At 43.7% G+C, this 26,496-nt stretch overlaps 1 protein-coding gene across 1 annotated transcript; it reads right to left on the bottom strand.

The window, feature by feature from the left end:
• Positions 1-1,547: 1,547 nt before the first annotated feature.
• LOC139404969 (coiled-coil domain-containing protein 12-like) lies at positions 1,548-21,159 on the bottom strand. Its single transcript, XM_071147521.1, has 7 exons — positions 21,021-21,159; positions 11,307-11,383; positions 4,517-4,596; positions 2,925-2,986; positions 2,756-2,790; positions 2,570-2,646; positions 1,548-2,066 (listed from the first exon to the last, which is right to left on the bottom strand). The coding sequence occupies exons 1-7, from the start codon at positions 21,102-21,104 to the stop codon at positions 1,984-1,986; spliced, it is 498 nt and encodes a 165-aa protein (XP_071003622.1). The 5' UTR covers positions 21,105-21,159; the 3' UTR covers positions 1,548-1,983.
• Between the last annotated feature and the right edge of the window lie 5,337 nt (positions 21,160-26,496).

Genomic DNA, 26,496 nt, shown 5'->3' with positions numbered 1-26,496 from the left:
CCTTGAATGCTATTTCCACCATCACAATGCTTAGAGATGCTGCATCTTAATGAAATATGTTCTCTAAGAGATGAGTGTCACAGTAGATACACTTGTGCTGTTCTATTCTTGCAGTATTAATTATCAAGCTATATCTTCTATATGATAACACGTGAGCTTCTTTGATTCCAATATAGACATGGCCCATCTTAAAAAGGTACTGTAGTGTGTAGGATCAATCTGAGTTTTGTGTAAGTGATGGATTGGGCTGTAGCTCTGGTCCAGGGTGTTAGTACAGCTACCTTCAGGTAGACTCTGGTCCAGAGTGTTAGTGTGGCCTGCTGAAGTCTCAGCAGGGGGCATGTTAACTCCATGGACCAGAGTGTTAGTGTGGCCTGCTGAAGTCTCAGCAGGGGGCATGTTAACTCCATGGACCAGAGTGTTAGTGTGGCCTGCTGAAGTCTCAGCAGGGGGCATGTTAACTCCATGGACCAGAGTGTTAGTGTGGCCTGCTGAAGTCTCAGCAGGGGGCATGTTAACTCCATGGACCAGAGTGTTAGTGTGGCCTGCTGAAGTCTCAGCAGGGGGCATGTTAACTCCATGGACCAGAGTGAAGGCTATACCTACTCTCAATGATGACCTATATCACAAAATGTGTCATTATTGTGAAGTTGGAAAAAGCGGTTTGTGAGTGTTATCGTATCTCTCTCATACGGCCTAATTCACTGGCTTTCAGTGAAGTGAGCAATTACCTCTTTGCGTCCCAAATGGTACCTTGTTCCCTATATAGTACCCTACTTCTGACCAGGACCCTATGGGCCCAGGGGTGCTATTTGGAACGCAGGGGAGAGTGAAGTAGGTAGCCCTGTGTGACAATATGATAAATAACAAAGTGCTGTTATAATATGTGAAATGCAGATGTAGGATCTTAGATCACTCTGTTGCAGGAGAACCATCCTGCTACGCAGGAAACATAAAACTTGTCATGTATTTGTCATTTCCATTCATGACTTGATTTTCCATTATGAGCAATGTAATTAACCCTTACAAAAAAAATGTCCATTAATTATAATTCACATCTCCTGTTGCTACGGGATTATTTTCCTGCTGTAGCAACCTGGCTCAAATTAAGATCCTACATCTGTAGCCTACTTTAATAGAGAAACTTGGTGTGTTTCGGGGACTGGTGGGAAGCACTTTGTGAAAGAAATAGTTTTGCGCTTTTCAGGCCAATTTAGGTGCTTTAGATGTATAATTAGTGAAATATCATCATACCAAAAATGTCTCTGTTCATTGTAATCTGTTTTCCATCGTAGTTGAACCCGACAGTCAACTGTTGGGCTAATAGTATATTTTATGTCAATAGAGTAGCAATACATTTCCTGTGCAGTAACTTACTATACAAGTGGATTAGGGTCACTTTACAATCTGATTGGTTAAGGATCAGTTTTCAGCTGATTTTCTAAATAAATTTGGAATTTTAAAAAAATGTGGGGGAACTCATTCTGTGTTGTCTATTGTACATAATATTTCACACCCTCAACAGAAAAGGTCACAAGACACAAACGTTGGGAAAATCCAAATCATTTTACTGGAAAAATATAATTAATAAGACACATGAATAACAGACGATCCTTACAACAGCTGTATACAACAGCCCCCAATGATCCTCTAGCTAGCACTACACTGACAAAGTCTGGTCGGACTTTCACACAGGCTCTGCATCCCAAATGGCACCCTACTCCCTATCTAGCACACTACTTGTCAAAAGTAGTGATCTATATAGGGAATAGGGTGTCATTTGTGACGCGTACTAGGACTGGAGTTCAGAAGTCATCAAGGTGACACATCTAACTGGCATATTCACACTCCCCAGTAGCTTCAACAGCTACGGAAACCAAAAGCCTCCGATTCCCACAACAAACATTCAGCTGAACAGAACAGGAACCGACACATTGGTAGGGTCAGATCCAGGATCGAGTGGTGCGTCTCTGGATTAAGGGGTCAGTCTGAGTCCCCCTCTGCTGTGACCCCTATGGCTCCCACAGCTCCAGCCAGCTCCTCCTCGCTGCCTTTCAGACGATCACCTGGACACACACACACACACACACACACACATCTATACTTCAGAAAAGGGTGTTGCACAAAATACAAACGAGCTGATATTGGTGTAGAGGAGACATAACTGTAGTGCCCAAGCTGCTGTCACCATGTATTCTTTATTGTCTTTAGCTCCTACCATGTTTGTCATTTCACAACGAAACACCTGGAACGGCCCATTTTAGACAGTTTACAGCCCCTCCAGACTGAATATATCCCTTGGTGCTTTCTGATTTATAATATGTGGGCCGAAGCCAAATCTATTCTGAGAATGTAGATCACAGGAAGAGTAGAGGAATCACATCAAGCCTCCCTGGACTCTGGAATCCACAGAGCAATTAGTCTGATACATGTTCAGACCAGTCATATATAGTTGATACAGTCAGACCAGTCATATATAGTTGATACAGTCACTAACTCCATGTTCAGACCAGTCATATCTAGTCCCAGCATAACATCCGCTGTATTTAATACAATAACAGATACTCACGGATAAGTTCAGCGATGGCCTTCTGTGTTCTCCTCTCAAGCTTCTCCAGCTTCTTCGCCACGTCTCGTTTCAAATCCCTTCAATCAGAAACAGGATATTAGACCACAACAACAAGGCATACGGAAATTAACCAAGAATTAGACTTGTTCTACTATGAAGTATAACGTCTTAGTGAAAATGTCTTACCAGTCAGGCTTCCTGGGGGCTAGGTTGGCCAAATCCTACAGAGGAAATATGATCACATGTATTCAAAACGGTGGAAACTTAACATGAACACTAATCAAAACAGTAGACTATCTACTAACTTATCACAGAGGGCTTTGGATATCTGAACTATTTAAAGATCACTACTTACCACTTCTTCGATGACTGACTCTGGTTTCGCTGCATCTAGCTGCTCCTTCACTTTCTCCTCCACTGGAACAACACAAAGCATGTCTTATGTACAGCTGCATCCTGTAGTAGTTACAGCACCAGTCAAAGGTTTAGACACAGCTACTCATTCAAGGGTTTCTCTTTATTTTTTACATTGTAGAATAATAGTTTAGACATCAAAACTATGAAATAACACATATGGAGTCATGTAGTAACCAAAAAAAGTGTTAAACAAATCTAAATATATTTAAAAAATATTAGGTTCTTCAAAGTAGCCACCTTTTGCCTTGATGACAGCTTTGGATACTCTTGGCATTCTCTCAACCAGCTTCAGGGGGAATGCTTTTCCAACAGTCTTGAATGAGTTCCCACATATGCTGAGCACTTGTTGGCTGCTTTTCCTTCACTCTGTTGTCCAAACCATCTCAATTGGGTTGAGGTCGCGTGATTGTGGAGGCCAGGTCATCTGATGCAGCACTCCATCACTCTCCTTCTTGGTCAAATAGCCCTTACACAGCCTGGAGGTGTGTTGGGTCATTGTCCTGTCGAAAAACAAATGATATTCCCCACTAAGCCCAAACCAGATGGGATGGCGTATCGCTGCAGAATGCTGTGGTAGACATGCTGGTTAAATGTGCCTTGAATTCTAAATAAATCACTAACAGTGTCACCAGCAAAGCACCACCACACCTCCTCCTCCATGCTTCACGGTGGGAACCACACATGCGGAGATAATCCATTCACCTACTCTGTCTCACAAAAACACAGCGGTTGGAACCAAAAATCTCAAATTTGGACTCATCTGACCAAAGGACAGATTTCCACCAGTCTAATGTCCATTGCTCGTGTTTCTTGGCCCAAGCAAGTCTCTTCTTATTGGTCCTTTAGTAGTGGTTTCTTTGCAGCAATTCGACCATGAAGGCCTGATTCCAACAGTCTCCTCTGAACAGTTCATGTTGAGATGTATCTGTTGAACTCTGAAGCATTTATTTGGGCTGCAATTTCTGAGGCTGGTAACTCTAATGAACGTATCCTCTGCAGCAGAGGTAACTCTGGGTCTTCCTTTCCTGTGGCGGTCCTCATGAGAGCCAGTTTCATCATAGCGCTTGATTGTCATTTCTCTTTGCTTATTTGAGTTGTTCTTATCATAATATTGACTTGGTCTTTTACCAAATCTTCTGTATACCACCCGACCTTGTCAAAACACAACTGAATGTCTCAAACACACTAAGGAAAGAAATTCCACAACTTAACAAGGCACACCTGTTAATTGAAACTGGCTCTTCAGTGCCAAGAGTGTTCAAAGCTGTCATCAAGGCAAAGGGTGGCTACTTCGAATAATCTCAAATATAACATATATTTTCATTTGTTTAACACTTTTTTGGTTACTACATGATTCCGTAGGTGTTATTTTAAAGGTTTGTAGTATTCACTATAAATAGTAAAAATAAAGAAAAATGAGTAGGTGTGTCCAAACTGTTGACTGGTACTGTAGGTACTCAACATCCTCACCACAGCAGTGCCTTCCCCAAGCTATTCTCTGGAGATAACTCATCACTTCAGATGTCTCACCTGAAACAGGTTTGGCCTTGGGCACCTGTCTCTCCTTCAGCTCTTCATCCTCTGGGGTGTAGTTCCTCAGCTTCAGCTCTCTACTCAACACAAAACCTGGCTTTAGTGCTGTGCATTGCTTTATACCCATAAGCTATACCATAAGCAGGTGTGTGTGAGAGAGAGAGAGTATGGTAAAGCACCAGGTGGTGGCAGTGTAGCCACATGTATTAGGGCCTACTACAGAACCAGCTGAGGAGAGGAGACAGTCTACAGGTCTAAACCACATGTATTAGGTCCTACTACAGAACCAGCTGAGAGACCTGAGGAGAGGAGACAGTCTACAGGTCTAAACCACATGTATTAGGTCCTACTACAGAACCAGCTGAGGAGAGGAGACAGTCTACAGGTCTAAACCACATGTATTAGGTCCTACTACAGAACCAGCTGAGGGACCTGAGGAGACAGTCTACAGGTCTAAACCACATGTATTAGGTCCTACTACAGAACCAGCTGAGGGACCTGAGGAGAGGAGACAGTCTACAGGTCTAAACCACATGTATTAGGTCCTACTACAGAACCAGCTGAGGGACCTGAGGAGACAGTCTACAGGTCTAAACCACATGTATTAGGTCCTACTACAGAACCAGCTGAGGGACCTGAGGAGAGGAGACAGTCTACAGGTCTAAACCACATGTATTAGGTCCTACTACAGAACCAGCTGAGGGACCTGAGGAGAGGAGACAGTCTACAGGTCTAAACCACATGTATTAGGTCCTACTACAGAACCAGCTGAGGAGAGGAGACAGTCTACAGGTCTAAACCACATGTATCAGGTCCTACTACAGAACCAGCTGAGGAGAGGAAACAGTCTACAGGTCTAAACCACATGTATTAGGTCCTACTACAGAACCAGCTGAGGAGAGGAGACAGTCTACAGGTCTAAACCACATGTATTAGGTCCTACTACAGAACCAGCTGAGGAGAGGAGACAGTCTACAGGTCTAAACCACATGTATTAGGTCCTACTACAGAACCAGCTGAGGAGAGGAGACAGTCTACAGGTCTAAACCACATGTATTAGGTCCTACTACAGAACCAGCTGAGGAGAGGAGACAGTCTACAGGTCTAAACCACATGTATTAGGGCCTACTACAGAACCAGCTGAGGAGAGGAGACAGTCTACAGGCCTTAACCACATGTATTAGGTCCTACTACAGAACCAGCTGAGGAGAGGAGACAGTCTACAGGCCTAAACCACATGTATTAGGTCCTACTACAGAACCAGCTGAGGAGAGGAGACAGTCTACAGGTCTAAACCAAACACAGCTACAGTTTGTTATCTCTGGAGGTTACTATACCAGTCAGGGAATAAGGCCTCCCTTTATTCTGCTGAACACATCTCATTAGCATTCTCCATCTGCTCAATGGGTCTGTCTCCAGCACAGCAGATAACAGCTGAGGAGAGAGCTGGTGTCCCACATGCTACGATAGATTGTCATCGATCATCAAGGGCCCTCTTGGTGGAATTCTTAGCGAGCTTGGGTGACATCTCTGTAGGATAGACGGATTGAGCCCAAAGACAGGAGAAAACCTAACCCTCAATGTATGCATCCCCAATCACCCTATTCTCTATATAGGGCCCTGGTCAAAAGTAGTGCACTATATAGGGAATAGTGCACTATTGAGAACACAGCCTGAGAACATGCCTTTGAATAGGGCTTCCTCCTGAGGGAGTGAACAGTGATTGGAGCATGGATCAGTGTTGGAAGCCTGAGAACATGCCTTTGAATAGGGATTCCTCCTGAGGGAGTGAACAGTGATTGGAGCATGGATCAGTGTTGGAAGCCTGAGAACATGCTTTTGAATAGGGCTTCCTCCTGAGGGAGTGAACAGTGATTGGAGCATGGATCAGTGTTGAAAGAGGGATACCTAGTCAGTTGTACAACTGAATGCCTTCAACTGAAATGTGTCTTCTGAATCAGAGGGGTGCGGAGGGGTGCAGGGGGCTGCCTTAAAATCGACATCCACGTCTTCGGCGCCCGGGGAACACTGGGTTAACTGCCTTGTTCAGGGGCAGAACGACAGATTTTAACCTCGTCAGCTCTGGGATTCGATCCAGCAACCTTTCGGTTACTGGCCCATCGCTCTAACCACTAGTTGAGATGTAGGCTATAAGGTAGCTGGAGGAGACAGCAGAGAGTCTGTTGGGGATAGGTCTGGGTGTTGAGATGTAGGCTAGGTTAGCTGGAGGAGACAAGGATAGGTCTGAGTGTTGAGATGTAGGCTAGGTTAGCTGGAGGAGACAGCAGAGAGTCTGTTGGGGATAGGTCTGGGTGTTGAGATGTAGGCTAGGTTAGCTGGAGGAGACAAGGATAGGTCTGGGTGTTGAGATGTAGGCTAGGTTAGCTGGAGAAGACAGCAGAGAGTCTGTTGGGGATAGGTCTGGGTGTTGAGATGTAGGCTAGGTTAGCTGGAGGAGATAGCAGAGAGCCTGTTGGGGATAGGTCTGGGTGTTGAGATGTAGGCTAGGTTGGCTGGAGGAGACAAGGATAGGTCTGGGTGTTGAGATGTAGGCTAGGTTAGCTGGAGGAGACAGCAGAGAGCCTGTTGGGGATAGGTCTGGGTGTTGAGATGTAGGCTAGGTTAGCTGGAGGAGATAGCAGAGAGTCTGTTGGGGATAGGTCTGGGTGTTGAGATGTAGGCTAGGTTAGCTGGAGGAGACAGCAGAGAGCCTGTTGGGGATAGGTCTGGGTGTTGCGATGTAGGCTAGGTTAGCTGGAGGAGACAGCAGAGAGCCTGTTGGGGATAGGTCTGGGTGTTGATATGTAGGCTAGGTTAGCTGGAGGAGACAGCAGAGAGCCTGTTGGGGATAGGTCTGGGTGTTGAGATGTAGGCTAGGTTAGCTGGAGGAGACAGCAGAGAGCCTGTTGGGGATAGGTCTGGGTGTTGAGATATAGGCTAGGTTAGCTGGAGGAGACAGCAGAGAGTCTGTTGGGGATAGGTCTGGGTGTTGAGATGTAGGCTAGGTTAGCTGGAGGATACATCAGAGAGCCTGTTGGGGATAGGTCTGGGTGTTGAGATGTAGGCTAGGTTAGCTGGAGGAGATAGCAGAGAGCCTGTTGGGGATAGGTCTGGGTGTTGAGATGTAGGCTAGGTTAGCTGGAGGATACATCAGAGAGCCTGTTGGGGATAGGTCTGGGTGTTGAGATGTAGGCTAGGTTAGCTGGAGGATACATCAGAGAGCCTGTTGGGGATAGGTCTGGGTGTTGAGATGTAGGCTAGGTTAGCTGGAGGAGATAGCAGAGAGCCTGTTGGGGATAGGTCTGGGTGTTGAGATGTAGGCTAGGTTAGCTGGAGGAGACAGCAGAGAGCCTGTTGGGGGTGAGGCATCTATCAGAGTTAGCAGTCAACCAACAGGCAGGTCAATACTTGTGTGGATCCAGGCTGGAATGCTGACATACTCTGGTCCACCACAGCTCAAAGCAGTCAGCTCAGAGCTACAGTGCATTCGAAATGTATTCAGACCCCTTGACATTTTCCACATTTTGTTACGTTACAGCCTTATTCTAAATTGATTAAATAATTGTTTTCCCTCATCAACCTACACACAATTCCCCGTAATGACAAAGCGAAAACAGGTTCGCAAATGTATTAAGAATTAAAAACAGAAATACCTTATGTAAGTATTCAGAACCTTTGCTGTTAAACTCTAAATTGATCTCAGGTACATCCTGTTTCCATTGATCATCCTTCAGATGTTTCTACAACTTGACTGGAGTCCACTTGTGGTAAATTCAACTGATTGGACATGGAAGGGAACACACCTGTCTATATAAGGTCCCACAGTTGACAGTGCATGTCAGAGCAAAAACCAAGCCATGAGGTCGATGGAATTGTCCATAGAGCTCCGAGACAGGATTGTGTCGAGGCACAGATCTGGGGAAGGGTACAAAAACATGTCTGCAGCATTGAAGGTCCCCAAGAACACACTGACCTCCATCATTCTTAAAAATGGAAGAAGTTTGGAACCACCAAGACTCTTCCAAGAGCTGGCCGCCCGGCCAAATTGAGCAATCAGGGGAGAAGGGCCTTGGTCAGGGAGGTGACCAAGAACCCGATGGTCACTCTGACAGAGCTCCAGAGTTCCTCTGTGAAGATGGGAGAACCTTCCAGAAGGACAACCATCTCTGCAGCACTCCACCAATCAGGTATTTATGGTAGAGTGGCCAGACAGAAGCCACTCCTTAGTAAAAGGCACATGACAGCCCGCTTGGAGTTTGCCAAAAGGCACCTAAAGGACTCTGACCATGAGAAATGAGATTGCCTGAATGCCAAGCGTCACTTCTGGAGGAAACCTGGCACCATCCCTACGGTGAAGCATGGTGGTGGCAGTATCGTGATGTGGGGATGTTTTTCAGCGGCAGGGACTGGAAGACTAGTCAGGATCGAGGGAAAGATGAACAGAGCAAAGTACAGACAGATTCTTGATGAAAACTTGCTGGAGAGCACTCAGGACCCCAGACTGGGGTGAAGGTTCACCTTCCAACAGGACAACGAAGGAGTGGCTTGGGGACAAGTCTCTGAATGTCCTTGAGTGGCCCAGCCAGAGCCCAGACTTGAACCTGATCGAACATCTCTGGAGAGACCTGAAAATAGCTGTGCAGCGACGCTCACCATCCAACCTGACAGAACTTGATAGGATCTGCAGAGAAGAATAGGAGAAACTCCTCAAATACAGGTGTGTTAAGCTTGTAGCATCATATCCAAGAAGACTTGAGTCTGTAATCGCTGCCAAAGGTGCTTAAACAAAGTACTGAGTAAAGGGTCTGAATACTTATGTAAAACGTGATATCTGTTTTTTATTTTTAATAAACTTAACAAAATTTATACAAACCTGTTTTTGCCTTGTCATTATGGGGTATTGTATGTTGATAAATTGGTTAAAAAAATAATTTAAACCTTAAGAAAAAGGTGGAACAAGTCAAGGGGTCTGAATACTTTCAGAATGCACTGTACTTTCCATGGACCTACAGTAGCAGTAACCTACAGGCTGGCCCTAGTTGTCAGAACATGGGAGAAAACAGAACTGTTCACAATCAATCAGGCTACATGAAAGCAACAGGAAGACATGGAGGACAACCACGTCTGCTGCATCACAGCCATCTTGGTCTTTGATACCGCTGTCCTGCAATCTGAGCTCCCATCTTGGTCTTTGATACCGCTGTCCTGCAATCTGAGCTCCCATCTTGGTCTTTGATACCGCTGTCCTGCAATCTGAGCTCCCATCTTGGTCTTTGATACCGCTGTCCTGCAATCTGAGCTCCCATCTTGGTCTTTGATACCGCTGTCCTGCAATCTGAGCTCCCATCTTGGTCTTTGATACCGCTGTCCTGCAATCTGAGCTCCCATCTTGGTCTTTGATACCGCTGTCCTGCAATCTGAGCTCCCATCTTGGTCTTTGATACCGCTGTCCTGCAATCTGAGCTCCCATCTTGGTCTTTGATACCGCTGTCCTGCAATCTGAGCTCCCATCTTGGTCTTTGATACCGCTGTCCTGCAATCTGAGCTCCCATCTTGGTCTTTGATACCGCTGTCCTGCAATCTGAGCTCCCATCTTGGTCTTTGATACCGCTGTCCTGCAATCTGAGCTCCCATCTTGGTCTTTGATACCGCTGTCCTGCAATCTGAGCTCCCATCTTGGTCTTTGATACCGCTGTCCTGCAATCTGAGCTCCCATCTTGGTCTTTGATACCGCTGTCCTGCAATCTGAGCTCCCATCTTGGTCTTTGATACCGCTGTCCTGCAATCTGAGCTCCCATCTTGGTCTTTGATACCGCTGTCCTGCAATCTGAGCTCCCATCTTGGTCTTTGATACCGCTGTCCTGCAATCTGAGCTCCCATCTTGGTCTTTGATACCGCTGTCCTGCAATCTGAGCTCCCATCTTGGTCTTTGATACCGCTGTCCTGCAATCTGAGCTCCCATCTTGGTCTTTGATACCGCTGTCCTGCAATCTGAGCTCCCATCTTGGTCTTTGATACCGCTGTCCTGCAATCTGAGCTCCCATCTTGGTCTTTGATACCGCTGTCCTGCAATCTGAGCTCCCATCTTGGTCTTTGATACCGCTGTCCTGCAATCTGAGCTCCCATGCAATTTTAATAACTACATGGCTGGTCACAAGATATTGTCTCAGAAGACTAACAGAGGGGTGGAAAAAACATTTCCCAAGTAGCAAAGTGTTTGTAACCAGCGTCCATACCACGGCCGGTACTGTTCCACTCTCTTCAGAAGTACTTCCTGAGTTTGACCTACAAAACAAAACCCACAAACCCAGGCTGCATCCCACACGGCACCCATGGGGCTCTTATCAAAAGCAGTGCACTAAATAGGGGATAGTGTGCCATTTGGAACGCAGAAGAGGGATTTGCAATGGCCAGCCTGTGAGTGCACTGCCAGCCCAGTGCTGCCGGGACTATCATTAAACATAAACAATGGAAAAAAGCGTCTGTCGTGTGGGAGGGAGGAAGAGATGGCTGCTCTTGTTCCTGCAGCTGAAACAGAGCCCAATCAACTGCAGGATATTTGTGCAGCTATTGTTTAACACAGGACACCTACTCCAACCCAGAGTAAACACTGAACACAGGACACCTGGGAGGATGAGGTGCATTGGGAGACCTTGGTCTAATTCACTATAGGCACCCATCTGGAACAAAAACTGACTGACTACCTGAAGGACGACCTGAACTTGTCCAACATGAAATGCTTGTTTTTGTTTTCCGTACTAATGAAAAGGACCCAGGAGAAACTAACCTGTGTCGCTCCTCTTCAGCTTCCTCCTCGGCCCGGTCCCTCTTCCTGTCTGGTTCCCCGTCCTCTCCATCTCTCACCTGTCAGGTGACAAACACCGGGCTATTAAAAGGTGACAAAACACCGGGCTACCGAGGTGACAAAACACCGGGCTACTGAGGTGACAAAACACCGGGCTACCGAGGTGACAAAACACCGGGCTACCGAGGTGACAAAACACCGGGCTACTGAGGTGACAAAACACCAGGCTACCGAGGTGACAAAACACCAGGCTACCGAGGTGACAAAACACCGGGCTACCGAGGTGACAAAACACCGGGCTACCGAGGTGACAAAACACCGGGCTACTGAGGTGACAAAACACCGGGCTACCGAGGTGACAAAACACCAGGCTACCGAGGTGACAAAACACCGGGCTACTGAGGTGACAAAACACCGGGCTACTGAGGTGACAAAACACCAGGCTACCGAGGTGACAAAACACCGGGCTACTGAGGTGACAAAACACCGGGCTACTGAGGTGACAAAACACCAGGCTACCGAGGTGACAAAACACCGGGTAACAGTGGGCATTTAGCAGAGCCGTTAGCAGCACCGCTACTAAATCATGGCCGCCACTGCAAAATAATTTAAATAAACAATTATATACTTTTTAGGATGGTCAAATGTTTTCAGTGTAAACTTAAAATCACTAAAACCAGATATAAAGTACGTAGAAAAGATAATGGACCTAATATATATATATATATATATCTCACACACATACACTACCATTCAAAAGTTTGGGGTCACTTAGAAATGTCCTTGTTTTTGAAAGAAAAGTACATTTTTGTCCATTAAAATATCAAATTGATCCGAAATACAGTGTAGACATGGTTAATATTGTAAATGACTATTGTAGCTGGAAACGGCTGATTTTTAAAAATTGAATATCTACATAGGCCCATTATCAGCAACCATCACTCCTGTGTTCCAATGGCACGTTGTGTTCGCTAATCCAAGTTTATCATTTTAAAAGGCTATTTTATCATTAGAAAGCCCTTTTGCAATGATGTTAGCACAGCTGAAAACTGTTGTTTGATTAAAGAAGCAATAAAACCGTCCTTCTTTAGACTAGTTGAGTATCTGGAGCATCAGCATGTGGGTTTGATTACCGGCTCAAAATGGCCAGAAACAAAGGACTTTCTTCTGAAACTCGTCAGTCTATTCTTGTTCTGAGAAATGAAGGCTATTCCATGTGACAAATTGCCAAGTAACTGAAGATCTCGTACAACGCTGTGTACTACTCCCTTCACAGAACAGCACAAACTGTCTCTAACCAGAATAGAAAAAGGAGTGGGAGGCCCCAGTGCACAACTGAGCAAGAGGACAACTACATTAGAGTGTCTAGTTTGAGAAACAGACGCCTCACAAGTCCTCAACTGGCAGCGTCATTAAATAGTACCCGCAAAACACCAGTCTCAACGTCAACAGTGAAGAGGCGACTCTGGGATGCTGGCCTTCTAGGCAGAGTTGCAAAGAAAAAGCCATATCTCAGACGGGCCAATAAAAAGAAAAGATTAAGATGGGCAAAACAACAGACACTGGACAGAGGAAGATTGGAAAAATGTGTTATGGACAGAAATCTAAGTTTGAGGTGTTTGGATCACAAAGAACATCATTCATGAGACCCAGGAAAAATGCTAGAGGAGTGCTTGACGCCATCTGTCAAGCAATGGTGGAGGCAATGTGATGGTCTGGGGGTGCTTTGGTGGTGGTAAAGTGGGAGATTTGTACAGGGTAAAAGGAGATGGTCTGGGGGTACGTTGGTGGTGGTAAAGTGGGAGATTTGTTCAGGGTAAAAGGAGATGGTCTGGGGGTGCTTTGGTGGTGGTAAAGTGGGGGATTTGTTCAGGGTAAAAGGAGATGGTCTGGGGGTGCGTTGGTGGTGGTAAAGTGGGGGATTTGTTCAGGGTAAAAGGAGATGGTCTGGGGGTGCTTTGGTGGTGGTAAAGTGGGGGATTTGTTCAGGGTAAAAGGAGATGGTCTGGGGGTGCGTTGGTGGTGGTAAAGTGGGGGATTTGTACAGGGTAAAAGGAGATGGTCTGGGGGTGCGTTGGTGGTGGTAAAGTGGGGGATTTGTACAGGGTAAAAGGAGATGGTCTGGGGGTACGTTGGTGGTGGTAAAGTGGGGGATTTGTTCAGGGTAAAAGGAGATGGTCTGGGGGTGCGTTGGTGGTGGTAAAGTGGGGGATTTGTACAGGGTAAAAGGAGATGGTCTGGGGGTGCGTTGGTGGTGGTAAAGTGGGGGATTTGTACAGGGTAAAAGGAGATGGTCTGGGGGTGCGTTGGTGGTGGTAAAGTGGGGGATTTGTTCAGGGTAAAAGAGATCTTGAAGATGGAATCACTCCATTTTGCAACACCCTGTAGACAGCACTTAATTGGAGCCAATTTCCTCCTACAACAGGACAATGACCCAAAGCACAGCTCCAAACTATGCAACAACTATTTAGGGAAGAAGCAGTCAGCTGGTATTCTGTCTATAATGGAGTGGCCAGCAGTCACCGGATCCCAACCCTATTGAGCCGTTGTTGGAGCAGCTTGACCGTGTGGTACGTAAGAAGTACCCATCAAGCCAATCCAACTTGTGGGAGGTGCTTCAGGAAGCATGGGGTGAAATCTATTCAGATGACCTTAAATTGACAACTAGAATGCCAAAGGTCTGCAAGGCTGTAATCGCTGCAAATTGAGGATTCTTTGATAAAAGCAAAAGTTTGAAGGACACAATTATTTAAAAAAAATTAAAAAAAACATTATTTCTAACCTTGTCAACGTCTTGACTATATTTCCTATTCATTTTGCAACTAATTCTTGTATGTTTTCATGAAAAAGTGACACCAAACGTTTGAACAGTAGTATGTATGTATGTATGTATGTATGTTTTAATAAGATAATCTTTGAGAACTAACAACCTCCAAAAAAAGCAGTCAGGGAGAATCTAAAATTCCCCAAATGGCTCGGTCCCCCCTTCGAGTTTGTTTTTAGAGTAGAGTCACTCGTCCCCCGTCCCCACTAGACAGTAAGTAATAAGGATCACGTCTTCAAGGCTAACACACCGCCCACTTCTCTCCAGGACACCAATACACCACCCACTTCTCTCCAGGACACCACCACGCTGCCCACTTCTCTCCAGGACGCCACCCACTTCTCTCCAGGACGCCGCCCACTCCTCTCCAGGACGCCACCCACTTCTCTCCAGGACGCCACCCACTTCTCTCCAGGACGCCACCCACTTCTCTCCAGGACGCCACCCACTTCTCTCCAGGACGCCACCCACTTCTCTCCAGGACGCCACCCACTTCTCTCCAGGACGCCACCCACTTCTCTCCAGGACGCCACCCACTTCTCTCCAGGACGCCACCCACTTCTCTCCAGGACACCACCCACTTCTCTCCAGGACACCACCCACTTCTCTCCAGGATATTACCACGCCACCCACTTCTCTCCAGGACACTAACACGACTCTCACTTCTTCTGCAAACTGTGGATGGAGTACAACTAACCAGGCCACAAGACAGGAGTTAGTACAACTAACCAGGCCACAAGACAGGAGTTAGTACAACTAACCAGGCCACAAAACAGGAGTTAGTACAACTAACCAGGCCACAAGACAGGAGTTAGTAAAACTAACCAGGCCACAAGACAGGAGTTAGTACAACTAACCAGGCCACAAGACAGGAGTTAGTACAACTAGCCAGGCCACAAGACAGGAGTTAGTACAACTAGCCAGGCCACAAGACAGGAGTTAGTACAACTAGCCAGGCCACAAGACAGGAGTTAGTACAACTAGCCAGGCCACAAGACAGGAGTTAGTACAACTAACCAGGCCACAAGACAGGAGTTAGTACAACTAACCAGGCCACAAGACAGGAGTTAGTACAACTAGCCAGGCCACAAGACAGGAGTTAGTACAACTAGCCAGGCCACAAGACAGGAGTTAGTACAACTAGCCAGGCCACAAGACAGGAGTTAGTACAACTAACCAGGCCACAAGACAGGAGTGGTTCCCTGTATGAAAACATGTCACCATAAAACTTACATGTAAACAAAAAGAAGTGATGTTTTTTTTAAATATCAGAATGATGTTGACCGTGACCCAAGTCACAGAGCATAACAATGAGGACTAGCAGGACTCCTCCCAGTCCTGCGTTTTCCTGGAGAGGCTTCCTGTCCACCAGCTGGAACAATCAAAAAGGACTCATTCCCCAGTACAGTACAACAATCACATGCTGCAGGAATGTCAACAGCCGTTCATCAAGACTAGCCAGGCTGCTGGGACAAGCCCACTACGGGGCTGTCACTGGCTGGCTCAGCCAAACACACTGAAGGACATTCCCTGATTGTGTTGCAAATGGCAACCTATTCAACAGAGCCCCGGTCAAAAGTAGTGCACTATATAGGGCGTAGGGTGCCATTTGGGAGGGAGACCAAGTCTTAACGGCCAAAACGGTGGCTTGCTTGACCTTGGAACAAACAACACATGTGGTGTCATTTGGAGCACGTTTGCTGCAGTAGAGCAAAATACCAATGTAAACAACAGGACTGAGGGTCAAGGAGAAGGAAGCTGTAAAGTGGACTTTGGTTGTGTTGGTCGCACTCAGTAACACTGGTAGACTACATACAGTGTGTGTGTGTGTGTAACTGATAAAAGCCAAACTCTTTTAGGCGAGGGGCCTATCCCTAGTAGGGAAACACTGGTGCCGTATTATGTAGCTAGCTATAAGTTGAGGACCCATGATGACTAGCTAAATGTCGAGGGGCCACACTGAACAAAGCATCTGCCAGCTAGCTAGCTACAAAGAAAAAAGTGTGATGATATAAAATGCATTGTAGGATACAAATGGGATCATCACATGGAGTTCTCACTACCTAAGAGCTCTATCTTGAGTTACTCCTGAGACGCCCTCTAGTTTGGGACCGTATCAACAGCAGCAGAGGAACGCTCAGCTGGGTTCTGTTATATGGAGGCGGAGTTGAGTTGATATCTGGTCGCGGATTGGCTAGAACAACATGTAGTCAATTGTAGAAAAAAAAATCCATTCTGAAAAGACTTACCTGTTACCTACGTTAGTCCTGTACAACTACAGTCCTTCTGCAGGGTGCTGAGGTGTATACCTTTAATACAAACTTGACATTTTTCCATGTACTATGCAAACTGAGATTCAATTGGGCTATCCGGGATCCTCAGGACGTCGCTACCATAATACCCTAACCATTTAAAAAGTCAACTTCAAAACGGGGACCCAATGGACCCAATTGAATCTTAGCTTACATAGTACGAGCAACGAGGGAAAAGTCTGTGACTCTATTCGCTACAGGGTTTTATTTAAAGTAGGAATTTCATCACCCGGCAGAAGGAATGTGGTTGTACATAGAGACTAACATAGGGACTAACATATTAGAGACTAACATAGAGACTAACATAGGGACTAACATATTAGAGACTAACATATTAGAGACTAACATATTAGAGACTAACATAGGGACTAACATATTAGAGACTAACATATTAGAGACTAACATATTAGAGACTAACATATTAGAGACTAACATATTAGAGACTAACATATTAGAGACTAACATATTAGTGAATAACATATTAGAGACTAACATATTAGAGACTAACATAGAGACTGACATATCAGAGACTAACATAGGGACTAACATATTAGAGACTAACATATTAGAGACTAACATATTAGAGACTAACATATTAGAGACTAACATATTAGAGACTAACATATTAGAGACTAACATATTAGAGACTAACATATTAGAGACTAACATATTAGAGACTAACACATTAGAGACTAACACATTAGAGACTAACACATTAGAGACTAACACATTAGAGACTAACATATTAGAGACTAACATATTAGGGACTAACATATTAGAGACTAACATATTAGAGACTAACATATTAGAGACTAACATATTAGAGACTAACATATTAGAGACTAACATATTAGGGACTAACATATTAGAGACTAACACATTAGAGACTAACATAGGGACTAACATATTAGGGACTAACATATTAGAGACTAACATATTAGAGACTAACACATTCGAGACTAACATATTCGGGACTAACATAGAGACTAACATATTAGAGACTAACATATTAGAGACTAACATATTAGAGACTAACAGACTAACACATTAGAGACTAACATAGAGACTAACATATTAGAGACTAACACATTAGAGACTAACATATTAGAGACTAACAGACTAACATATTAGGGACTAACATATTAGGGACTAACATAGGGACATGTAAGGGTTTTCAGCATTGACACTTTTACAAGAATTGACTGATGGTGGCTCAATGTTGTTAAATCAATTTGTCACATGCTTGGTAAACAACAGGTGTAGACTAACAGTGAAATGCTTTGTGAACAACAGGTGTAGACTAACAGTGAAATGCTTTGTGAACAACAGGTGTAGACTAACAGTGAAATGCTTAGTAAACAACAGGTGTAGACTAACAGTGAAATGCTTTGTAAACAGGTGTAGACTAACAGTGAAATGCTTTGTAAACAGGTGTAGACTAACAGTGAAATGCTTTGTGAACAACAGGTGTAGACTAACAGTGAAATGCTTGGTAAACAACAGGTGTAGACTAACAGTGAAATGCTTGGTAAACAACAGATGTAGACTAACAGTGAAATGCTTTGAAAAACAACAGATGTAGACTAACAGTGAAAAGCTTGGTAAACAACAGATGTAGACTAACAGTGAAATGCTTTGTAAACAACAGGTGTAGACTAACAGTGAAATGCTTTGTAAACAACAGGTGTAGACTAACAGTGAAAAGCTGACTCACGGGCCCCCAACAATGTAGAGAGAAAGAATTGAGAAATAATAGAAAAGTAAAACATGTAATAATAAAATACACAATGAGTAACGATAACTTGGCTCTATACACAAGGTACCAGTACCTAATCCATTTGCAGGGGTACGAGGTAATTGAGATAGATGTGTACATATAACTAGGAATAAAGTTACAAACAGTAGCAGCAGTGTTCACCTTTATTTAACTAGGCAAGTCAGTTAAGAACAAATTCTTATTTTCAATGACGGCCTAGGAACAGTGGGTTAACTGCCTTGTTCAGGAACGACATATTTGTACCTTGTCAGCTCGGGGATTCGATCTTGCAACCTTTCGGTTACTAGTCCAACTCTCTAACCACTAAACTACGCTGCCGCCCCATGAGTCAAAAAGGTTAGTGCAAAAAAGGGTCAATGGAGATCGTTAAATATTTAACTAAATAGCTACCCGGACTAACTATTTAGAAGTTTTATGGCTTGGGGGGGTAGAAGCTGTTCAGGGTCCTGTTGTTTACAGACATATTCAATCTCTCCCTATCCCAGTCTGTTGTCCCTACATGCTTCAAGATGTCCACCATTGTTCCTGTACACAAGAAAGCAAAGATGACTGAACTAAATGACTATCACCCCGTAGCACTCACTTCTGTCATCATTAAGTGCTTTGAGAGACTAGTTAAGGACCATATCACTATCTTATCTGACACCCTAGACCCACTTCCGTTTGCTTACCACCCCAATAGATCTACAGACAATGCCATCGCACTGCCCTATCCCATCTGGACAAGAGGAATACCTATGTCAGACTGCTCATTGGATATAGCTCAGCCTTCAACATCATAGTACCCTTTAAGCTCATCATTAAGCCCGGGCCCTGGGTCTGATCACGGCCCTGTGCAACTGGTTCTTGGCCGCCCCCAGGTGGTTAAGGTAGGAAACACCTCCACTTCACTGATCCTTAACACAGGGGCCCCACAAGGGTGCGTGCTCAGCCCCCACCTGTACTCCCTGTTCACCCATTACTGCGTGGCCATGCACGCCTCCAACTCAATCATCAAGTTTGCAGACGTCAACAGTAGTAGGCCTGACTACCAACAATGACAAGACCGCCTACAGGGAGGAAGTGAGGACCCTGGCAGAGTGGTGCCAAGATAATAACCACTCCCTCAAGAAAACGAAGGAACTGATCACAGACTTCAGGAAACAGCAGAGGTGCACGCCCCTATCCATATCGACTGGACCGCAGTGGAGAAGGTGGAAAGCTTCAAGTTCCTTGGCTTCAAGTTGCAAAGCTCCAAGTTGCTTAACTTGTATTTTAGTCAATGCCATTCCGACATTGTTCGTCCTAATATTTATATATTTCTTAATTCCATTCTTACTTTTAGATTTGTGTGTTGTTGTGAATTGTTAGGTAATACACGTTGGAGCCAGGAACACAAGCATTTTGCTACACCTGCAATAACACCTGCAATAACACCTGCAATAACACCTGCTAAATATGTGTTTCCAATGCAATTTGATTTGATGGTTCCAGACTTGGTGAATTGGTACCGCTTGCAGTGCGGTAGCAGAGAACAGTCTATAACTTGGGTGGCTGGAGTCTGACAATTTTTAGGGGCTTCCTCTGACACCGCCTGGTATAGAGGTCCTGGATGGCAGGAAGCTCGGCTCCAATGATGTACTGGGGCATACGCAATACCCTCTGTAGCTCTTAGAGATGTGGACAGCGAGTAACTTGAAGCTCTCAACCCGCTTCACTACAGCCCTGTCGATATGAATGTGGGTGTACTTGGCCCTTCTCTTTCCTGTAGTCCACGATCACTTCCTTTGTCTTGCTGACATTGAGGGAGCGGTTGTTGTCCTGGCACCACACTGTCAGGTCTCTGACCTCCTCCCTATAGGCTGTCTCATAGTCGTAGGCGATCATCTGCCGTGTCATCAGCAAACTTAATGATGGAATTGGAGTCGTGCTTGGCCACGCAGTTGTGGGTGAACAGGGAGTACAAGAGGGGACTAAGCACGCACCCCTGAGGAGCCCCCGAGTTGAGAGTCAGCATGGCGGATGTGTTGTTGCCTACACTCACCACCTGGGGGCGGCCCGTCAGGAAGTCCAGGATCCAGTTGCAGGTGTTCAGTTCCAGGGTCCTTAGCTTTGTGATGAGCTTGGAGGGCACTATGGCGTTGAAAGCTGCACTGTGACATTAGTCAATTTATTCTCACATGAACAGACTGCGTCATCTGTGGATCTGTTGGGGCGGTATGCGAATTGGAGTGGGTCCAGGGTGTCTGGGATGATGGTGTTGATGTGAGCCATGACCAGCCTTTCAAAAACATATCATGGCTACAGATGTGCTTACTAAGGGGCGATAGTCATTTAGACAGGTTGTTGCTTGCAAATCCCATGACCAGTTATCAAAACAACCCCGAGAGAACAAAGTTGAGAATTCTCAGCTAATATCAACAGTCGATTAATGAACTAACATGTTTGAGTAAATTATCCCATCATAGCTAGCTAGCTAATTTCACCATCAGTTTACAAATAGCTAACTAGCATAGCAAGCTAAATACAGACAGATAGTTAGCTAGCCTAGTAGTTATCTAACTAGCTAACCATGTAGAATCTGTTATTTGAGCTTCCAGTTAATCCGTTCTGCACAGCTAACGTTAGCTAGCTATGTACATATCAAACGAATGTCAAGAGCAATGCTGTGTGTAACTAGCTCCTGCTATTTCCATCAGCTAGCTAACGTTACCTAGCTAACTCAAACAGCTGGTAGCGAGCTAGCTAATTCTATGTTTGTACTGTTTACAACACAGACATTGTTATTGCTGGGTGATACTCACTTGAAGTTGTCGACCTCTCAAAGCTTTAAGTCTTTCTTTCCTTTTTAATGCTTGTTCCTGCAGTGAACCAACCGATTGCTCCATTTTTGTTTCACGTTGTGTTGTCGTGGTTCGGAAATCGATTCATAGGACTAGCTAGTAGCTACTCTCAAAGGTTTAGAAGCGAGTGTTGAGCGCATCGATTCATGGCCTGAACATCTGAGCAAATAGGCAGGCTACTGGGGGCTACTGTATTAAATGATGTGCAAAATAATAACACACTAATATCATCAGAATATCTTATAAAATATGTATTTTTTTTTTAAACCTATGCATTTACCAGAGCAAAAGTAGAAGGCAAAATTATATCAAATTATAAGGCTGAAAAGCCTGCAATAATGTCACAGGACATCATGATCAACAATCAGGCCTCTATAATGTTTTTCAATGAAAATAAAACATCAAACTATATGGTTGCCTTGTACAACATTGGCACCTTGTTAACTGAGCAAATACGCAGGGGTGCAAAAAAATAAACATCTCATTTAATCTTGGAAGGCTTTTTATTTGAAATAAGTCGTGGTTCAGTTGACCCTGGTCAACCAGTCGACTGCCTGCCCCTCTCCCAGACTTTAATTGGCTCAATGGAAATTCTGTCAATCTCTAGTGAATCTTTGTTTTCATTTCAACAGCTTTCCACTTGTGATGTGCAGGACGTCTTGCACAAGATTGATGTTAAAAAAACATCCACTGCGGCTCATTTGCTTGATCCTTTCTTGTTGCAGCTTTCTGCTCCTCTGAATGCAGAATAATAACTATTATTTTTAACCTTACAATTATTCCTGGTACAATTCCCAGGGTCTGGAAGGTGGCCCATAAACTCCTCCTCCACAAAGGTGGTGATCTGTGTGACCTAAATCTTTATTGAACTATTTTCAGACTCTCTTGTCTAGAAACAATTCTAGAATCCTTGGAAAACCTAGGAAATGTATTCTAAATGTACACCAGTCAGGTTTCAGACCAGATTAAATAAAGGACCATCTTTTTAACTAGGAAATGTATTCTAAATGTACACCAGTCAGGTTTCAGACCAGATTAAATAAAGGACCATCTTTTTAACTAGGAAATGTATTCTAAATGTACACCAGTCAGGTTTCAGACCAGATTAAATAAAGGACCATCTTTTTAACTAGGAAATGTATTCTAAATGTACACCAGTCAGGTTTCAGACCAGATTAAATAAAGGACCATCTTTTTAACTAGGAAATGTATTCTAAATGTACACCAGTCAGGTTTCAGACCAGATTAAATAAAGCACCATCTTTTTAACTAGGAAATGTATTCTAAATGTACACCAGTCAGGTTTCAGACCAGATTAAATAAAGGACCATCTTTTTAACTAGGAAATGTATTCTAAATGTACACCAGTCAGGTTTCAGACCAGATTAAATAAAGGACCATCTTTTTAACTAGGAAATGTATTCTAAATGTACACCAGTCAGGTTTCAGACCAGATTAAATAAAGGACCATCTTTTTAACTAGGAAATGTATTCTAAATGTACACCAGTCAGGTTTCAGACCAGATTAAATAAAGGACCATCTTTTTAACTAGGAAATGTGTTCTAAATGTACACCAGTCAGGTTTCAGACCAGATTAAATAAAGGACCATCTTTTTAACTAGGAAATGTATTCTAAATGTACACCAGTCAGGTTTCAGACCAGATTAAATAAAGGACCATCTTTTTAACTAGGAAATGTATTCTAAATGTACACCAGTCAGGTTTCAGACCAGATTAAATAAAGGACCATCTTTTTAACTAGGAAATGTATTCTAAATGTACACCAGTCAGGTTTCAGACCAGATTAAATAAAGGACCATCTTTTTAACTAGGAAATGTATTCTAAATGTACACCAGTCAGGTTTCAGACCAGATTAAATAAAGGACCATCTTTTTAACTAGGAAATGTATTCTAAATGTACACCAGTCAGGTTTCAGACCAGATTAAATAAAGGACCATCTTTTTAACTAGGAAATGTATTCTAAATGTACACCAGTCAGGTTTCAGACCAGATTAAATAAAGGACCATCTTTTTAACTAGGAAATGTATTCTAAATGTACACCAGTCAGGTTTCAGACCAGATTAAATAAAGGACCATCTTTTTAACTAGGAAATGTATTCTAAATGTACACCAGTCAGGTTTCAGACCAGATTAAATAAAGGACCATCTTTTTAACTAGGAAATGTATTCTAAATGTACACCAGTCAGGTTTCAGACCAGATTAAATAAAGGACCATCTTTTTAACTAGGAAATGTATTCTAAATGTACACCAGTCAGGTTTCAGACCAGATTAAATAAAGGACCATCTTTTTAACTAGGAAATGTATTCTAAATGTACACCAGTCAGGTTTCAGACCAGATTAAATAAAGCACCATCTTTGCTGCTTCTTTGGTTTTAAATTATTTTCTTAATTGTTTGGATAAGAAGAAACACTGTGCGGCCTCTTTTATTGACCCGTCTAAAGCCTCCGACACTATGGATCACTCAGTACTTATTCAGAGGCTTTCGTCAATTGGCCTGGACCAGGCTGCATGCAGCTGGTTGGATAATGATTTAAAAGAATGAAAGCAGTGTGTATTTACAGATGGTGTTAAATCCGTTTTTTCTGGACATAAAGACAGTCCCGCAGTGATCGATTCTTCAGTTCTTTTGAGTATCCTCAAAAATAAAATAAAATAAATTCAAACGTTATTTGTCACATGCGCCGAATACAACAGACCTTACAGTGAAATGTTTACTTACAAGCTTAAGCAATAATGAAGAGTATATTTTAAAGTAAATTAAAAAATAATAATAATACAAACACAATAAAAGTTTTATTTTTGAAGAAACACAATAACATAACTATAGAGACTATATACAGGGGGTACTGGTACCGAGTCAATGTGTGAGGGTACCGGTTAGACAATGTACAGGCTCGTCGAGGTAATTGAGGAAACATATACAGTACATGTAGGTAGGGATAAAGTGAATATGCATAGATAATAAACAGCAGCATAAAAAAGGTGTTTCAATGTAAATAGTCTGGGTGGCCATTTGATTACCTGTTTAGCAGTCTTATGGTTTTGGGGTAGAAGCTGTTAAGCAGCCTTTTGGGCCTAGATTTGCTTCGGTACCGCTTGCCATGTGATAGCAGAGAGAACAGTCTATGACTTTGGTGGCTGGAGTCTTGACAATTCTTAGGGTCTTCCTCTGACACTGCCTGGTATAGAGGTCCTGGATGGCACAAAGCTTGGCCCCAGTGATGTACTGGGCCGTACGTACTACCCTGTGTAGCACCTTGCAGTCGGATGCCGAGTAGTTGCCATACCAGGCGGTGATGCAACCAGTAAGAAGTACTCTTGATGGTGCAGCTGTAGAACTTTTTGAGGATCTGAGGACCCATGCCAAATCTTTTCAGTATAGCCTAAGCTCCTGAATTCTTAACACAAATAATTATATTCTTACACTGTCAGTCTACAATCAGCACATGAGTGAGGGTGGCTTTGTATTCATCCTTCATATAGAGAGAGAGGCCCAGCTAGGCCCAACAGAGGGCCACCCAGCCAGCACTGGGTAGTGGGTAGGTCCTGGTGTGGAATGTAGGCCATTGCCATGGCAATATTACAGCTGCCTGCCTGGAGGTTCTGTTGTGGTCATCCTCCTGTTGACCAGTGTTTTCCCCATAGAATTAGGAATTAGAATACACATTTAATAGGATCTCTATGGTTGGCTCTGTGTTAAAAATTCACCATCACACACAATCACTAACTTTTTCTCTTCTTACAAATTGACTGTATGATGGATTAGATTGATAATCATAATGTTTTTATTTGATTTAACTAGGCAAGCCAGTTAAGAACAAATTCTTATTTACAATGTCGGCTTACCCCGGCCAAACCCTAACGACGCTGGGCCAATTGTGCGCCGCCCTATGGGACTCCCAATCACGGCCGGTTGTGATACAGCCTGGAATCGAACCAGGATCTGTAGTGACACCTATAGCACTGAGATGCAGTGCCTTACCACTGTGCCGCTCGAGAGCCCCTGAGTGACTAGTGTGAGGTCATTGAGAGGCAGTGTTATCGCATAACATTGGCACGAGGATACCGGCCCGGGATACCAACCCCAATCCCTTCCAGTTCCAACCCGTTTCAACAGTGTAGTTTCCCCGAAGCTCCACCTTTGACTGAACAGCTTTGAGATGGTAGTTAAATTATCAGTAAGTCTTTGAAAATCTGACAGAAAAAAAAAAAATCAACAAATATTGACTGGCTGAAGTAAAACTATTACGTTCTTTCTTGTCTGTCTTTTGTAATTTGTTCAATGAACAATAAAATAAGGAACCATCTGTACTGACACAATAAGGAAGCTCTTCCCTTCCGTATACACAACTAACTGTACATGTTCAATTACATATTTGTTTTTCAATGATATAGCCTATGTACACACAATCGCTCATGACGCAATTACGCAAGATTTTAGTTCTTGGTTTCTGAGAGTAATGTGTCTTTCTACCCCTCATTTGTTCAAACACATTAATTAACAAGATCTAGTATAGGAAATCCATACAGTGTACCATACTGTTCCCTGTTGAATAGATGTTTCACTGTAAGCCTGTACCTGTCATGGTTATATATTTGTTTAATACCTTGTTTAATACCTCTGCTTTTATGGCTTTAGTGCTCTGTACTTCTTACTGTCAGATATAAACACTGGAAAGAGGAGGGATCAGCTTGGATGGCTGTGTTTATAGAGGAGAGAGATCCACAAGCCAAGTGGGCAATGGGCAAGACTCAAGGAAAACACACTATGGGACGTTTTCCAGGGCACAGCCTAGTCCTGGACTAAACACCAAGCTCAATTAAGAATCCCCATTGAAAATGCTTTTAAGTCCAGTATTAGGAGTAATCTGTGACAGGGAAACGGCCCCTACATGTCTGTTTATAGCATAGAAATGGATTTCTAGCTCTATTCCAATTAACCATAGGCTGATTCAAGTAATTAGGACAAATCCTTTGGGAACATTTGGCACAGACTATTGTCATTTCCCAGAAATCCCCACATTGCCTGTCAGTTCAATATGCACATTGTTCTCTCTTTTGAAGGATAACGATGCTCTTTATTATCTTTGTTTAGTTTGGTGGGGCTGCTAAGAGTGTATTTTGTGAGATGACAATGTTTTATTATATTTGGGCTTCATCATCATCATATTCAATTTGATAACGTAAATATTAGAACATACAACATGTTATAGCCTTTGTAAGTCCTGTTTAAATGTTTAGTTATAACTTCCAGATGGACATTTTTTAAAGGGTGGATGTGTCTTTAAGAATATTACCTGTCCATACTACAGTGCGCTCGCAGTCTGTCGCGAAGCCAGAGGGTTTGCGTGAACGTTCCAAAAAGTGGATGTTTAGGAGACTTCTACAGAACGGCGTGGAGTCAACGT

This window comes from Oncorhynchus clarkii, unplaced genomic scaffold (genome assembly GCF_045791955.1).
Source record: "Oncorhynchus clarkii lewisi isolate Uvic-CL-2024 unplaced genomic scaffold, UVic_Ocla_1.0 unplaced_contig_10381_pilon_pilon, whole genome shotgun sequence".
Classification (NCBI taxonomy): Eukaryota; Metazoa; Chordata; class Actinopteri; order Salmoniformes; family Salmonidae; genus Oncorhynchus; species Oncorhynchus clarkii.
The sequence above is the reverse complement of the archived record's forward strand: the minus strand, read 5'-3'. Positions and strand labels throughout refer to the sequence as shown.